This window comes from Protopterus annectens, chromosome 11.part0 (genome assembly GCF_019279795.1).
Source record: "Protopterus annectens isolate FY-2018-M chromosome 11.part0, PAN1.0, whole genome shotgun sequence".
NCBI classification, from domain to species: Eukaryota; Metazoa; Chordata; order Ceratodontiformes; family Protopteridae; genus Protopterus; species Protopterus annectens.
The window spans coordinates 468487726-468505388 of NC_056745.1; the positions used below are offsets into that span (position 1 = coordinate 468487726).

The following is a 17663-nucleotide window of genomic DNA, read 5'->3' on the forward strand; positions in this document are numbered from 1 at the left end:
TTGAATGCCTGGTGACTTGTGACATAAGGGCCAGTACAGAAGACATAGATGATTTGGCTGTGGAGTCTGGAATGTCCGCCAATAGTTTGGTGGCAGAGTCAAGAACAGACAGAGTGTACTTTGCCATACAAGTCTGGTAATTAATAGCTCTAAGTGTCAAGGTGGATGAGGTGTAAATCTTTTTGCCTAACTTTCCATAGTTCTGCTGTCTTTGTCAGCAGGAAGAATGGTGGTGGTAGGCAAGAGTTTAGAGGCTTTGTCTGTGGATAGCTGGATCTGCAGGACACTTGAAAAAGTGCTTAGCAGAATCTGAAACTTTGTACAGTCTGTCTGCTCTACGAGGAGCAAGAAGTTGTGAGTCCGGGTTGAGAGATGCAGAAGAAAAGGCATCTAAAAAGGCAGGCAGGCAGTATAGGAGGAATGGCCGAAGGGCTTGGTGTTTCCATTTGAATGAGGTCATATTACCTCTCTTTTGTATTTCAGACATCTCAGTGGATTCCCATTTGAAGTGTTCCTTCATTTTAAAAATAGCTTCGGAGAAGGTCAAATCTTCAATGGGGAATCTGGGTCTACAGATTCTTCCTCTGGGGATCCATATCTCAAGGGTGAAGAAAGTTGTGAATTGTAAGAGAGGGAATCATCAGAGGAATCTGAACAGATGTCCTCTTCCCTAGTAACTGTCCCTGCAGGTTGAGGCCTAGGATTAAGGAGAAGAGGAGAAGATGCAGGGGCAAAGGCAACTGATGTGAGCCTCAGGGCCATGAAAGCTGAGAAAAGGCTTTGGCTAAAGGCCTGCCAGTCTGGAATACTTTCTGCTGGCTGAGAGATATGCTTCCTTTTTTCTCTCCTCTTGAGGGTCCCAACGGGTGTCTGTTTAGGAGCGGGCATCAAAGGTCTGAGGCAGGGAATCGGAAGGTTCCCCTGAACATGCTGGTTCCCCCTCGACATCCGAAGCAAACTTCAGAATATCCTCTGTGGACGTGCTCTCACCCACTTAGAGGTACCCGTGACCTCCTGTGCAGCGGATCTGGGTCCTGATTCTGACACCAGGCTGATGTCGGACACAGGATGTGGATTGGTCAGAAGAGGCTCAGCAAGCGCTACAGGCCACAAAGATATGGCCTTCTTTTTAGGCGGTTCAGAGGCGACATGTGATGAACCCTCCATTTGCAAAGCAAGCTGTTTCAGACGTTGGTTCTCTTAAGTACAAACTGAGCGCATGCAAACGACTGCACAACATTTTCAGAATGAACACCTGGCAAATAGGGTAGGCCTTATAATCGTGCGACCGTCTGAGACAGTACAAACACTTATCAAGGGTGTCTTTATGAGGGATCAGACAACCGCACTGACATTTACCCTTTCTGGATGACATGAAAAGGCAATTACAAAAAGAAGGATTGAAAAGATCCCCAATGGGTACTTAGCTTGAAACTTGACTCGGTCGTCAGCGAAAGCAGGAACACCTGGTGTAGGACTGGCGGCTGGAAAGTACTGAGGGCTGATGCGTGCTGAAGTCACTTTTATGGCCCATGTACTCTCGCCCAGACCTGATGTCTCACGCACCTAGGAGGGACTGAAAACTTTTGGATACTGGCCGTGCGTACGAGAGACTAGAAGGGGTAAATCCATATGCAGAATACTGCAACATAGGAATAGGACATCCCTATTTTACCCAATACATGGCCTCTAGGGGCAATAGAATGGCATGGATTTGTGCCTAAGCAGTTTGTATCTTCCAGATTTGTTTTGGCCATCCCTTGATCATAAGCCTATCTCTTTTCAGTCTCTCCTTTTTCCTGCTAAACTCATTGTAGCAACTGTCCTCATGCTACCCTTCTGCTAGTCTCCCATTAGCACCGTCTTTCCTGGCTTTACCTCTCCTGCATTAACCTATGTATATATACACACACACACACACACACACACACACACACACACACACACACACACACACACACAAACAAACAATGGTGACAAACTTTGTTTAGGTTGCTTTGTTTAGATGGGCAGGTGGCAGTAGCCACACACACTATATGTCTCATATACTATGCAAATGTATATATGTACATATATTACTAATACCTTTTTTTTTTTTTTTTTTTTTTACTAAGCATTGTAATATATGCTGCTGTTATTAATATCGAAGAACACAAGTGAATGCCCCTTCCCCTCAAACTGTCTTCATACTCTGTTGTGCAACTTTTCTTTTGGTCTACGGTGATAATGTGCCATGCCAAAATGGACCATGGTGTATATCACATGCAAATAAACACTTTTGAAGGTGGGCATGGAATTCCACAGTTAAGACCACCTCTGCGGTTCAAAAAATGGCATCCTGATAACAGGCTTCAAAAAGAAGAAAAAAACAGGGCTGTGTCTATACCACAACTGGTAAAATGTTTCTTGGGAAGTGGATTAATTTGCCTGAGACTCTCCCTAAAGGAGGAATCCTCAGACGAGGAACCAGTGGAGCAGAAGGACTCATTGTTCCTATAAACCTACAATACAGGAATTTTTATCACCTCTGGAGTCCAAATGAAGGCAACCACCTCTACCACATTCTCTAGACGTACAATTCTAAGAGTACTTTGGGGTGCGGCAAAAGGAGCTGAAGCTACAAGTCTGACAAATGCATGGCTACACTCCACTGTAAGATGCCACTTCACCTTAAGCTACAGTAGTAGGCTTAGTGGCAGCACCAAAGTCAACCATTACACAGTACTCATGCATCCGTGTATCCAGCTGTCACAATATGTTAAATTTCAGAAGTCCAGCAGGGAAGAAGGGAGAGATCAGGAACTCAAGGCAAGGAAATGTGTGGATTTGCAGAGTCTGACTCAACTTTATCCAATGATGTATTAAGCACTCAATGGTGGTGGGAATCAACGGAGTCAATTTCCAGGGCTAAATTTCCAAGCCACAAATGTAGCCAGTATGAACCAGGAGAGACAGCAAATTAACCCAGTTTCCAATTCTAGAGAGGTTCCTCTCTACTCAAATTTGTGCATGTTCATTGCAAGTAACCTGGAAAATTACCTCTGGCTGGAAGACTGCTATCCAGATGATAGAGCCAAAACCATCAATGAAACAGTGCAGCCATAACTAAAACCTTTAGGATTGCTCACTGGGTCATATCTTCTGCCTTTATTGCTTCTGCTAGGTATTCTAAGACACAGCCCTTTGGCTAATCCTTTTGCTAGGTCACTTCTGCTCACACTAGGTTTTAGCCAATGACAAAGATCTCAAGCTTATCTCTTCATAAAAAGTTGCAGTGATGTACTGGCAGCTAGCACAAATGACCTCATGATTCACCTTTTAAAAAATAGGTTCAGTGGTAGTTTTAATATGTGACTAGTAAATGCAAGTAATCATGGAGGGTCTATATTTCTTAAATATCAAACAGGGAACTTGTTAAGTGACTCACTCTACAGAACAGTTCAAAGCAGCAGGAAAAAAATAAGTGGAGGCAATATGGGTGTGCATGGCCTCTAATCTTGGCCCAAACACATCATACAAGGGAAAATGATGGCACCCCCCCCCCTTCAGTGCAAAGATTTCACATTTTTAGAACAGCATGCAATTAAATGAAAGCTTCCTGTTACACCCACTAGAAACAGCCCCATAAACAACAAAAGACAAACATTTCTATCACAGAATAATACTGTCATTAAAATTTTCACTTTCCAAGTCTCAATTAACACTGCATTGTACTATACTTTCTTTACTTTTGAGGACGGCCAGGTAAAATCAGTGATCCAAAGTTTCAGAGTCCTGGATACAATCTTGACTGTTCAATGTCTGTACAGTCTGTCTGTGCTCTCCATGTCTGCATATACTATCTCTAGTGTGTCAGTTTCCTAAACTGTCTACTTACAGTGTACTTATGGCCAGAGTTATTGCTGAAGAGTCTTGGCAGACAAGCTCAATTACCCAATTAACAAATGACAAACACATACTCAACTCACTTTGTTCATCGGTATTAATGCACTTACCTATAGTATAAAAAGGCTTGCAGGTTCAGACATCCGAGTTCATTAAGCTAATTTCTAAGATGCATTAGCAAATGGGAAAAAACATTTTATGAAAGCATACTTAAAACTAAACAAAAAAACAGAGAAGTAGGAAAAATACATACTTAATCTGGAACAGAAAACAAAATCCCTGATGCAGAATTTTATTACTTTGAAGTAAAAATATCTCCATTTCACATAATTTTTATGATGGCACCTGTGCAAGTGAGAAAGAAAAGTCAAAGAAGAACAGCAAATTAAGGAAGGAAGGAATCAAGCCAACAAAGATGGAAGATTCCTAATGACTATGATAATATTTGACCGTGTAGCTATATGCAGGGATGACAAGAACAGACCTATGCATTGACTTCTAAGTATGCAATAAACTGATTGTGTTTGTTTTTAAACTTTTTTGAAGTGAATTCAGAAGCTTAAAAATTTCTCAAGAGATCCATAGAAGGGGTTGTATCAAATGTAATCATCACATATCAAATTCTTTCTGGTCCTGAGACAAGCAAAATGCATCTCTTCTCGGCTAAATCTGCAATAATGAAGAATCAAGCCTCTGTCTGCCAGGCTACGAAAGTATTCCCAAGCCACTTCTGAATAGGACTATGCACATTAAGCCAATTAGCATAACTGTGCTTTCTAAGTACATCTTCTCTTACAAAGATCATTTATCTGTTATCAGATCATCCCAGAATGCATGATTTAGCAAACTATTCAGTAGGGAATTTTTTCAGTTATTAAAGGATTTTTTGGTTTCTACAAATCAATTTTCAAACACTTGGACTTATTCTTTCAGTGCATGTAGTTGCTCAAAACTGAGGTTTCCAAGTTTCTTACCCTAGATGTAAGATATGGTACTGAAGATAAAATCTCCAGACCCAATATGCATAGCATACAACATTCTCCTAAGCATCTCTCCCACAATACACAGATTTGACTACTGATATCTTTAAAGGTAAATCAAACATTCTGCAACTTAAGTAAATAATTACTGCAGCTACTACTGAATCTGAAAGATTCTGTGAGGATTGCAACTGCTGCACTGATGTCATTCTTCTGCTCTAAGAAACTAAGAAATATGGAATATACTAACTGTGGCATGGCTACATGAACCCAAAACCAAGCTGTGATACAATTATGTACTACTATGTGACACTGTACTTTGAAAATACTGGGTAATTCAAATGAACAAGGAGAAAAAACAGCAAAGCTGTGACTTTTAACAGTCACAATCTACATTGGTCAAACAATACCTTTCTGGGGCTTTATCACCGTCTTTTCTTTAGGTGGAATGAAGGCTTTCTTCCTTTCCTCCTGTCGTTTACTAAGCGCTTCCGCTTGTTTTGCCTAAAAACAATTAAAAAAAAAAAATGTGCAGCAGTGACACACACAAAGAAACAAGACAGGCAGCAGAAAATTGGGTCAAATTGTTGCATACTTGACCAAAACATACCCTTATCTCAGCTAATTTCTTCCGTTTCTTTTGACTTTCTCTAAGGAAGAACTCTCCTGTTGCCAGCTCCTTATCAACCTGTTAAAAGAATAAAATGTATAAGGTATTATACATACATACCAGCATCAAAAACAAAGTTGGGCCGAGTTTCTCTTCCTTTCTACTAGGGAAACTTGCACAGCTTTCTCTGTCAACCCTTCAGTGATAAAGGTTAATGTACAAAATGTGCTTACAGACCTTATCTACTTTAATCATACAGTCAATCATAATAATTATACTTATATAATTACAACATACTATAATTATTACATAATTCAGACCTTAATCTACTTTCTGCCTTTAACTCACTCTTCTCACTAGCTCTCTCTAATCTTCCTTGACTACTCTTTCTACTGTCTTCTAAAATCTATTAAGCAAATTGCCTCAGAGAAACATTCTGTTGTAATTGTCTTGCCTTCATGCAACTACATTATAAAACTGGGTTTTTGTAACCACTTACCCCAAAAACTATATTCATCTTAATGACATATTATTTCTTTTTATATATCTTGAAAGAGCTTTGCTATACACTCCTGGTTATTGACACTGTATAACATTGTATTGCTACTTAATGCTAATTTATAATGAAAATTGTATAATATGTTGGAGCTTTTCTCCCCGGGCCTCCGCTGAAAAAGGGCTGTTCAGCTCAGTTGGACAAACCTGGTCAACAAATGTAAAATAAATACATAAATAAATCAAAGTGACTGACTCTGGCTAAAACATCATACTCCCATCCTATTTCACTGTACTGATAACTTTTAGCTATGTACTTACCATAACTTTAGATGTTTGGGATCCATCTTGCCTACATTCTGTACTGATGGGTTCGGAGCCGATCCTTGGCTCCGACTTGGCACGCTATACTATAGAGCGAAGTCTCTAATTGGCTGAGCTATTCTACATCCCAGGATGCACCACCACTACTTCCCCAGATCTTGTTTGTCCGCACACATGCACACAGTCATAGACAGTTGAAATAACATTGCCAGGTGTTTCAAGATGAAACGGCTAAACTGAACCGTCCAGTCTCTTCCGATCTCCAAGGCAGGGGGAAGGAGGGTGGGTTATTAGGAATGTAGGTGAGATGGATCCCAAACATCTAAAGTTATGGTAAGTACATAACTAAAAGATGTTATGTGATCCTATCTCGCCTACATTCTGTACTGATGGGACAGCGTCCCTAGCACCTGATTCCTGGGTGGCTCACTGGAAAACACTCCTGAGAACTGTGGAACCGAAGGAAGCTCGCCCCCGAGATGCCACATCCAATTTGTAATGAGAAATAAAGGTGTGAGGAGAAGACCAGGTAGCCGCAGCACAAATGTCACTAATGGCAAGCTTGGAATGAAAGGCCGTCGAAGTAGCCATAGCCCTTGTAGAATGAGCTTTCACAGTGGTTGTAAGCTCTCTATTAGAAAGAAAATAAGTATGACTGATACAGTCTCTGATCCACTTGGCAATAGTGACCTTCGTGACGGCTTTACCCAATTTATTGTCCGAAAAGGACACAAACAACTGATCTGTTTTCCGTGTTTGGTGCATCCTATCTAAGTAGAAACGCAATTGCCTGTGAACATCCAATGAATGGAAGATATATTCCGCTCTGTCTGAGTAGTTGGGGAAGAAAACTGGGAGTTCCAATGACTGAAGACAAAAAGTAGAACAAACTTTGGGAACAAAGGATGGATTAGGCCTGAGGGATACTCTATCCTTGTGAAAAAACAGGTACGGTGGTTTGACACATAGGGCTTGAAATCCCGAAACTCTTCTGGCTGATGTAATTGCCACCAAAAAGGCAGTCTTCCAAGAAAGAAATTTCAAGTCACAAGTTGCTGCCGGTTCGAAGGGGGAAGAGGTCAATGCACCTAATACGAAATTAAGATCCCACGGTGGAGCGGGATGAGAAATCGGAGGTCGTAGCAGCCCAGCACCTTTCATGAAGGCTTTACACAACTTATTGCTCATCAAAGGTGGGTCTATACTTACATGAAAATTAGAAATAGCTAATTGAACCTTGATGGTAGAGACCGAAGAACCTTGATTGAATAAGGAAGCTAAAAATTTTAAAACTTCAGACACCGGGGCGGTAATGGGATCTAATCCCCGGAGTTGGGCCCAAATGGCGAATCTCTTCCATTTGCTGTTATACATCTTCTTAGTCGAATTCTTGTGGGCCGAGGACAACATATGTATGACTTCCGAGTCCAAAACCTGGTTCCTGACTATAGTCGGAAGTGGAGGAGCCAAGCTGTTAACCTCAATGAGTGAAGGGACTGATGAAGCTGTCCCGACTGGTGGATCAAGAGATCTGGAACCTGGTCCAGGAACCATGGACCGTCCAGTGCGCATTTCCGAAGAAAGGGCAGCCTGACTTGATGAGGCCAGTATGGGGCAATTAAAATCATCTTGCACTGCAAGTGAATCACCTTCTGGATCACCCTGGGAAGAAGGGGAACCGGTGGAAAGGCGTACAGTAGGCCGGTGGTCCAAGCTTGGCCTAGGGCGTCCTTGGGAAACCCCCCCGGAACTGGGGTGAGAGAAGAACTGTAGACATTTCGTGTTGAGGGGAGTTGCAAAGAGGTCGCAACAAGTGGTTCCCCATCTTCTGAAGATCTGATTTGCTACTTTGTTGTTCAGAGACCACTCGTGCGGGGAGAGAATAGTTCTGCTCAGTCTGTCGGCTATCACACTGGATCTCCCCGGAATGTGTGTTGCTACCAAGAAACGGTTGGTTGCAATAGCCCAATCCCATACTCTCATGGCCTCTCTGCAAAGGGGGTAGGACCTGGTCCCTCCCTGCTTGTTCAGGTACCAGACTACTGACATATTGTCGGACTGAACGGCAATCATGCCCTGGGGGGGGGGGGGTAACTGTGTAGTGCTTGTAGCGATAGAAGCACCGCCCTCATTTCCAGTATGTTGATGTGTAGGGAACTCTCGTCGGGGTGCCACTTGCCTTGGACTGACCTGCCCAGGTAATGTCCCCCCCACCCCATCTGGGAGGCGTCCATAGTCAAAGTGGCCACTGGAGGTGGAGGAACAAAGGGTCGCCCCTGATCCAGGTTGGAGGAAAGAAGCCACCAACGGAGGTCCTGTTTGCACGTCTCCGTGATTATAATGAGGTGACTGAGAGGAAGATCCTGATACGACCACTGGACTGACAGGAGCCACTGGAGAATCCTCATGTGCAATCTTGCTAAGGGAACTAGGAGAACGGTAGCCGACATGGAACCCAACAGTTGTAGGACCATCCTTGCTGGGGCTCGGCGTTTGAAGAGCAATGCTCGGACTTGAGATTGTAATGTTTCTATTCTCTCTGTAGGAAGATAGACCCGCATTTGCTTTGAGTCTATCTCTACTCCGATAAACCGTATGCGCTGAGATGGCAGCAACACAGACTTTGCCCAATTGAAGGTGATTCCTAGGGAGTTGCCTAGAAAAATAGTGGCCGCTAGGTTTTGTAAGAGTAGACGCCTGGAGGTGGCAGTTAGGAGCCAGTCGTCTAGGTATGGAAACACCTGGAATCCTAGACTTCTCAGGTGAGCAGTCACCACCGCCAAACATTTGGTGAACACCCTGGGGGCTGTGGTGAGACCAATGGGCAGTGCACGGAACTGGAAATGACCGTCTCCCAGGCTGAAGCGCAAGTGTCTCCTGGACGCCTGATCTATCAGGATATGATAATAGGCGTCCTTGATATCTATGGAGCACATCCAAACACCTTTCTCCAGCAGCGGGAGAATGGATTGTAAGGTGACCATCCGAAACTTGGACTTCTTGACCGAACGGTTGAGCTTGCTGAGATCCAAGATGGGCCTCATGTCCCCGGTCTTTTTTGGCACCAAAAAGAATCTTGAGTAAGTCCCTAATCCGGTCTGGTCTGCGGGGACCGGTTGGATGACTCCTTTTTGAAGCAGCTTTGAAATTTCGATGGCTGCGAGATCCCGTTGACTGGGTGGTGAGTCCGGGATTTTCCGGGATAGTGGGGGGGGGGGGGGGGCTGAAAAAAGGGGATGTTGTAACCTCCGGCAATGATCCGGAGCACCCATCGGTCCTGAGTGATATCCTCCCAGGCCTTTAGGTGCCTCGAAAAACGACCCCCGACTGGCTCCGGAGCAGTGCAATCGGGCAATCCTTCAGGGATGCTGGAAGGTTGAGGAGCCACGAAAGGACTCGCGGTCTCCAGTGTTGCGGGGGCCTCTGCCGCCTCTGGGACGGCGTCTTCCCGAAAAATCCCCCCCCTCTGCCTCTAGAATGGGGATCGTCCTGCTGTGAGGGGTAAGTCTTCTGAGATTTGCGGAACCACATTTTCCCCCCTCTTCTAGCCTTGGGATAAGGCCGGAAGGGAGTGGAAAACCGTGCCCCTACGGCAGTCAGAGTCTTACCCTCCTGTTCACAGCGAGTCAAGGTGTCCTTTACCTTGGGTCCAAACAAGGAGGACCCATCAAAGGGAGCGTCGGCAAAGGAAGACTTGAAGGCCTCCGCAAAATGACACAGGCGGAGCCAGGCTTGTCTCCGTAGAGCAATACCTGTACTCGCCGCTCTACTCGCCCCTTCGGCCGCATATGAAATGAGCCTCATGGACGAGTTCGATATTGATGACAGGGTAGCCAACTGAGAGCTAACCGTCTGGGCCAGCTGCTCAGGTAGGTTACCAGAGAGGGTGTCTGAAAGCTCCTTGACCAGATCCCTCTGAAGTCTGGTGAAGTGCGTCAGGTAATTCAGAGACCTTAAAGTAAAGGCTGCTGAAGGAAGGGTGCGCTTCCCGTACCGATCCATACTCCTGGACTCTTTATTAGGAGGATGGACGGACGTCGAAGCCTCTGCCACATCTTGCTAGGTAGCAGACGCCACCACCAGGGCATCTACGGCCACACCTTTAGATAAGAATTCCTTTTCAGGGGGGGCTGACAGAAATTTATTCGGGCGAGCAGGCACCGGTTCCACAGAATCCGGGTGCTCCCACGCCCTTCGAGAGATCAAATCCAGGAGCTCATCGAAGGGCGGAGACACCCAGGAGGCGGAGGGCTGAGCCCCGAAGGCCTTGAGGAAGACCGACTCCTCAGCGGAAGGGGGTTTGGACTGCCAGTCGCCTCGTTGCTTGAGGATTTCTAAGATGTCCACAAAGGAGACATCATCCGAGGACGACTTGGGGGACCCCTCCGCATCATCGAGGTCGGGGTCCGAGGTGAGAGATTCATCAGGCAAGTCGACGTGCTTCCTCTTACACTGTCTCTTTCTGGGAGGTTCTTCCGAAGAAGCCTCGGAAGGACCCCCAGGAAGGGAGGAATCCCCAATGGGGGTGACCTCAGGCCCCAGGGCCCCGCTGTCTTGAGACAGGGGGACAACAAAGGAACTAGTCTCCATGCCAAGGGAAGGTGCCGGAGAGATGGTGGAGGTAGCCAAGGAAGATTTGGCCAAAGCACTCTTCATGGCCCTGAAGGCCGGACCCTCAGAGTCCTGGGAAAATCCGACCCCCGAGGTCACAACCGTAGACGGCACTCCCGCAGCCGACGCACCGAGAGGGAGGCTCGGGACCAAAAGCATTGGACCCGAAACGTCACCCCCGGAGCCGACCGAGGAGGTACGTGTACCGAACTCCGACCCGAAGGTCGGGGTTGGAGTAAGGGTCAGAGCCGACCCGAGAACCTCCACTGGCTCCAGTAGCACCGACTCCAACGGCGCCGAGGCTGTTGGAGGAGGAACCAATGCAACAGGGTGGACAATCGGCTCCGGAGCCGACTGGGCTGGAGCCGAGACTAATTTTTGGAAGACTGGAGACCGGAAAAGCCTTTGCAGCACCCTATCTATATCCAAATCAGACATCCTCGAAGACCAAGAAGAGACCGATCGGGCCCGAGTTGACTTCTCCGCCGGTTCCGAAAGACTGGGGGACCGGCTCCGAATAGTCTCAAGTAATATCGGCGCCGAGGGAGATTCCACCAGTACAGCAATTTCCCTCGGAGCCGACAGGGACTTCGGTGCCGAGGTAGAAGAATCTGAGTGAGCGACCTTTCTCGGCTCCGAAACCAATGGAGCCGGAGAAGGTGACCCACCTCTCGATGCTCGAGCGCTCGGCTCCGAAGACAGAGGAGTCGAGGCTGGAGGCATCGAGGCAGACCGTTCCGACCTCGGCTCCGAAGTCCGTGGAGCCGACGGAGAAGCCTGCCTTGATTTCTTTGCTGTCGGCTCCGACGGACTGGTCGGAGCCGAAGACCTCTTCTTTTTTGAAGGAGAGGGAGAAGAAGATAAAGCCTCTTCAAAAGAAGGGGTGATAAGCCCCTTCAATATTAAATTGTTTTTCCTCTCTTGGGAGGACACGTGAAGAAAAAGCGTGGCATACACTGCACGACTCTTGAAGGTGTTTGGGGCCTAAGCAATAAACACACAGAGAGTGATCATCCGTGATTGACATTTTGTACCCACACTTGCTACATTTCTTAAAGCCCGAAGGCCTATGTTCCTTCGACACATCACAAATACACACACAAAATTCAGGTAACTGAATACAGAGAAGCCTAATCCTTCTAACTTAAACAGGATAGGCCAACAACTCACACAGGCGAAAAAAACTGTAACACCGTTCTAATAGAGCGCAAGGGCAAGGCCCCACTAACTAAAATGGAACCTTGACGTGTATAGAGACAAATATCAGACACAAAAAGATTTTTATAACAAGAGGAACCTAAAAGGTCCAAAATAGTGCGTGAGGGAATCCCTACTAAATTAAGCGGGAACCTAACGCTAAACACAATCCACACAAACTCAAACTCACAGAAACTCTACAAAAAACGTTTAGTAGCTGTTAAAACAGCTTTTGGTTGAAAAATTATCAAATTTCTGACAGGAAATTAGTCAGTAAAGAGTACTTAGCCCAGCCAAGTCGAGACCACGTCTATGCTGTCAAGCGGCAAACTAGATCTGGGGAAGTAGTGGTGGTGCATCCTGGGATGTAGAATAGCTCAGCCAATTAGAGACTTCGCTCTATAGTACAGCGTGCCGAGTCGGAGCCGAGGATCGGCTCCGAACCCATCAGTACAGAATGTAGGCGAGATAGGATCACATAACATCTGATGGTTTTAACTTTGTGTTTTAAAAGCTACTTTCACTAACAGATCCACTACAGTACTTATCAAAACCAAACTTTCCTCTCCTGCATCCTTAATGCAGAGATTCACAACACTCGCTACTTACTCTGTTAACTTGCTAATGCTTACACGCTACTTTAGGCAGGTGACCTTGCAATAAATACCACCAATTCCTTCCCATTACCACAGCCATCACTTTATTATGAATAAAATCTGTACCTGGACTACCTCATAAAAGCTATCAAAAGACTTTCACAGAATTAAAACTAAGTTTGGTACAGAGATTTAAGACTTTGCACTGCTAATACATAGTCCTGTGGCAGTCCTAGATTTGAATCCAACACCCACCAACTACTAGTTGACCCTCAGCATGTCATTAACTAGACAATGTTCCCATGACATTCCCTAAAAGGGATCGAGTAACCAGGTAAGCCAACTGTTCAATTTTTTCTTATGCGTTGCCCTATGCATACATAACATCAAGCCCACTCCAAGTGAACTTGAACCACTCTAGTTAACCATCTGGAGGTGCTGTCATAAGGTTATGTGCCTGTCCATGCATCTTCTTCCACTGGATCTGCCACTGTTCTGAAGTTATCTTCTCTAGAGCTGAAGGACACTGGCTTATAATCCAGACTAGGACAGTAAAGTGACTATACTATCCCTTCTGCCACAGACCCATAACCAAATGGCTTCCTTTCCTGGAACAGAGATATCATGCAATGCATAGCCTATGAGGGCAGTTATTTTAAGGCCTTTACCCCTCTCCAGGTGACCGATGTAGACACTTGGATTACAGTGAGGGCATCCTACTCCCTCCCTATATGGATGCATACTTCCATGTAGCAAAGAGGCCACCTGGGACCATCATCACTCCCTCAGGGTGAGCTGGCTGACATAGGCTGTTCAATTCCTACTCCTTGCTCTTCCAGAGGCAGAAAACACTACAAAACATTGTGTGATATGCACTGCAATCATTATTTTACCCCTCTGCATCACAGCCATTTTCCCCCCAAACCATCCTCAAGTATGAAGTGCAATCCTAGACTGGTGTAAACAAGGATTTCTCAGCTATTGAGCAAATTGCGGAACATACATACTAAAGAATGCAGTTTTGGCTGGCACTGCCTTCTACATCTCACTATGAAAAGGACAGTAAAAAGATTAATCCTTTGACCAAAAGTTGCAAAGCATTATTTCTCCTAGACAAAAACACTGCAGAACAAACTAGGAGATTTGCATATTTTGATTTGTTAACCGGGGTACAGCACTGATCCAAAAGGACCCATTTTCAGGCTCAGTCTGGGGAAATTAAAAGGAAAAAAAATGAACAGTAAAATGATTAGCATAACATTTGCAGAAAGAGAACAAAATGATCTCCAATAACAAATAATAAATACAAGTTTTACAACTGACAAATAACAGAAAAATACAATAAAAACATGTCAATATAGAAGAGCAAAAGAAAGCACAAAAAGAAAAAGATGAAAGCAGATGCAGGGATATTACAGAAGGAGTTGAACATCAAAGAAAAGGGAAATGGGAAAGTAAGGAAAAAAAATTTCACTTATTTCAGTTCTAGAATATGCATTACGAACTGTCACGCAAATTTCATCACAAGCACCTACACCAAGGCTCTCGACCAGTGCATCACTCTTTAAAACCTATATGGTGCCCCATAACAGCAATATGCACAGTACTGGGCCTAAATACTGGGAAAATGTTCTACAACTTCTGACCTAAAAACACTGTCCATTGCCTCAGCTCATGCCACTGCAGCAATGACAAGGCCTTGGCTGGAGAGTGGACGCTTGTCATGAAGTGGAACCAATATGGGAAAGGCATGGCTGCTAAACCTGCTAATGACCAACCTTGCCGGCACTTATGGGGAAGCAGGCATCTGCAGATGGAAGGGCATAAGTGGCCCTTTAATGGCAAGTGTATACATTACCAGCAAGGGTGGGATTAACGAAAAATAAAAAATGCTGTCATTGCCAGGATGCCAAACAGAGCACAATGCACCTTCATGACTTACTGCAGGGACAGTGCTCCTAGGGCAACATAATGCCTGAGTGAGGGGAGGCTTGATGGTTAGTTGGCACAACTGCAAAAATCATAAATGAATGAGTTATTGTATGACTGCAAAGTCCCCTCTGAACTTGCTAGCTATGGGTACTACATTCTGTTCCTTGAATAATTATTCACGAGCATTTATGCTTTGGATACAAAGATGATCTTGTTCATTGGACAATAAAAGTAACTAGTAACATAACCAAATCTGGTGAACTCCATAGGAATAAATACAAATAAAAAGTCACTGTAACCACAAACCACTCTAAAACCTCTAATTATCCAGAGTAAAATCCACAGAATCACAAATCCACACAGCACGGTAAAATTCACAGGTAAAATCCACTAGTTATAACAAACTCCACTTGCAAGTTAGAAAACAGGCATAACGATTGAGTAGGTAACTGTGCAACTACTTAAAGCAGTAAGTCACATGATATCACATTCAGTTAGACCCTTCCTTGGAAATACCACTAATAAGGCTTTAAAGAAACATTTCTATTTAAGACTGGAGGTAAATGTGCTCCTAAACGAAGTATCCAGTAAAATTCCTATGTCTCTGTGTGGTGTATTACATCACCACCTCACAGTGAGTCAGGTATCACTTTTAGTATAAAAATCTTAAAAATTATGATTTATACATTTTTCTTTCATATGTTTAGCTAAGGCATTCACTGGATTTTCCCTTCTAATATCAGAAATATGATGCCCAATACACATTTTAAATTTCTGATTAGTTTTCTCCACATAGCATGCTTGGCAAAGTTGACATGTGGCTAAATAAGTATGATTCCTGGCATGACAGTTACCACAATCACCAAGTCTGTATACCATGCCTGTAACAGGATGAATAAACGAACTGCAATCACATACATACTTACAGAATAAGCATCTACCACATTTAAAGGTACCCTTTTTACTGGATGATCTAAAAGTATGTGTTTGTTCTTTATAACAGAGCATATTCTTTAAATACTGACTTCTTTGTATCCAAAACTCAGTCTATCAGATATAATAGAGCTCAATTCTGGAACGTCTTGCAGAATATGCCAATATTTGTTTATTATATGGCTCACATTATGTGTATTGTTATTAAATGTAAGCATACATCTAGGTATATTAGCTAACTTTTTTAGTATGTTTATTTGATGCATTAGCTGAAAGAATTGGCTTAGCTATGGTTTCCCTCTGTGACATGACTTCTTTGTATGTGCTCTCTAGACTTCTAGAGTTGTAACCCCTTTCTATAAAAGAGGATTATTTAGTTGACATTCCATATTAGTGTTTGAGGTGTTTAGTTTAGCTACTCGAAGAAACTGATTTTTTACTACATCATTATACTGAAGATGCGTAAGCCGCAGTGGTACAGCGGTAGCACTGTTGCTTCACAGCAAGAGGTTCTCCTGTTCGATTCTCGGCTGGAGAGCCTTCTGTGTGGAGTTTGCATGTCTTCCCCATGGTTGAGTGGCCTCTGAAAGACATGCGTGAACGGGCGTGCCTTCGCTGAAGGTTAGGCGTCAGGCTGGCAACTCGGCACCACAAAAATCTTCTGCCAATAATTAGCAGACCGGAGTTCCGCTGTGGCAACCCCCTAACCGAGAAAAGCCAAAAAGACAAACAACAACATTATATTGAAGATGCATACTGTTACAATGTTAGTATGCATTCCTTTTTGATGTTTTTTATATAATTTAGTACCTAATGTTCTCTCCTTTTCTTTATAAACTGTAATATATAAAAACAATCTATGCTGTCAGTAGATACTGTTGTCTTAAAACATAGAAAAAGATTGTATCAGGTAAATATTTAACAAATAAAACTCTCAAGGTCTCCTTTCTATATAAAAAAAGAGGTCATCAACAAAACAACGATAAAAGAGAACACTAACTAAAAAAATTAATTATCTTTTGACAAGATGAAATTACATTCCGAAATATACATAATATTTGCGTAGCTACTGGCAACAGGCATGCCCATTGCTACGCCTCTTTTTTGTTTAAACAGATGCTTTTGAAAAATAAACATTATTGGCAAGTGCTAGGGATAGAAAATCACAAAGGACATTAATATAATGTTGTGCATGTTCAGTAAAATCTAATACATCTTTAACATATCGTACACTGATGTCATTAGGAATACTTGTGAATCAACATCTAGTGTGGTAAATATGCAGTTACAAAGATCTTTTTTAGATCATTCATATAACTGTTGTAAAAATTCTGAAGTATCTTTTAAGACCGTGCTTGTACAAAGCCAACTTTCAGTCACCCACCCTCTAGCAAAAACAACTGGTCTAAGTGAGGGCTCCATCATAGCTTTATTTAATTTTGGTATCCCATATATAAATGGTGCTACGGGATCAACAGCCTTTAAATAATTATACAATTCATCACTAATTTTCTTTTGTATATGCATATCACTTAGACATTTAAGTACTTGTGCTATAATACTGCATTTATGTTTGGATATTTGCTCATAATCAGGACTAGCAAGCATATTTAACATAGTTTTCTGATAATAATCTGCATCTAATACAAATACACCTCCACCTTTATCAGCATTTTTATTATAATATTATCATTGTCTATTAATGACTTGATAGCGGACTGTTCCGGTGTAGTGAGATTATAAAACCTCTTAATCTCATGTTTCTTACAGAGGGCATAAATATCTTTCACCTGCATGCTCAATGACTTGAATTATATTATTGTTGAATGGTATGAATAGACTAGAGTGCTTTCATATGTTAATGTCAGTCTCCTGAGCAGCCCAAAATAACACTGTCAAATTCAATGTTCTTACAAAATAATGAAATTCAGCTAGTGCCCTCACAATATCAGCTGTACAAGCAGGCATGAAACATAGACCTTTACTTAGTATAGATTGTTCATCTGCGGTTAAATTATAAGAAGAAAGATCAAGTACCATTTTTTTCAATTCCTTGTTTGGCTGCATGTTATCAGTCTTACTGGCGTTGCAAGTGAGGTT

General features: G+C 43.4%; 1 protein-coding gene across 1 annotated transcript in view; it reads right to left on the minus strand.

Moving 5' to 3' along the window:
• Nucleotides 1–17663, minus strand: part of KRR1 (KRR1 small subunit processome component homolog) — a 514300-nt gene that overhangs the window by 155544 nt on the left and 341093 nt on the right. Inside the window, exons 8-9 of the mRNA XM_044087976.1 lie at nt 5476–5553; nt 5276–5369 (exon numbers count right to left, since the gene is read on the minus strand). Of these exons, the coding sequence (XP_043943911.1) occupies nt 5276–5369; nt 5476–5553 (172 nt within the window). The remainder of the gene's footprint in view (nt 1–5275; nt 5370–5475; nt 5554–17663) is intronic.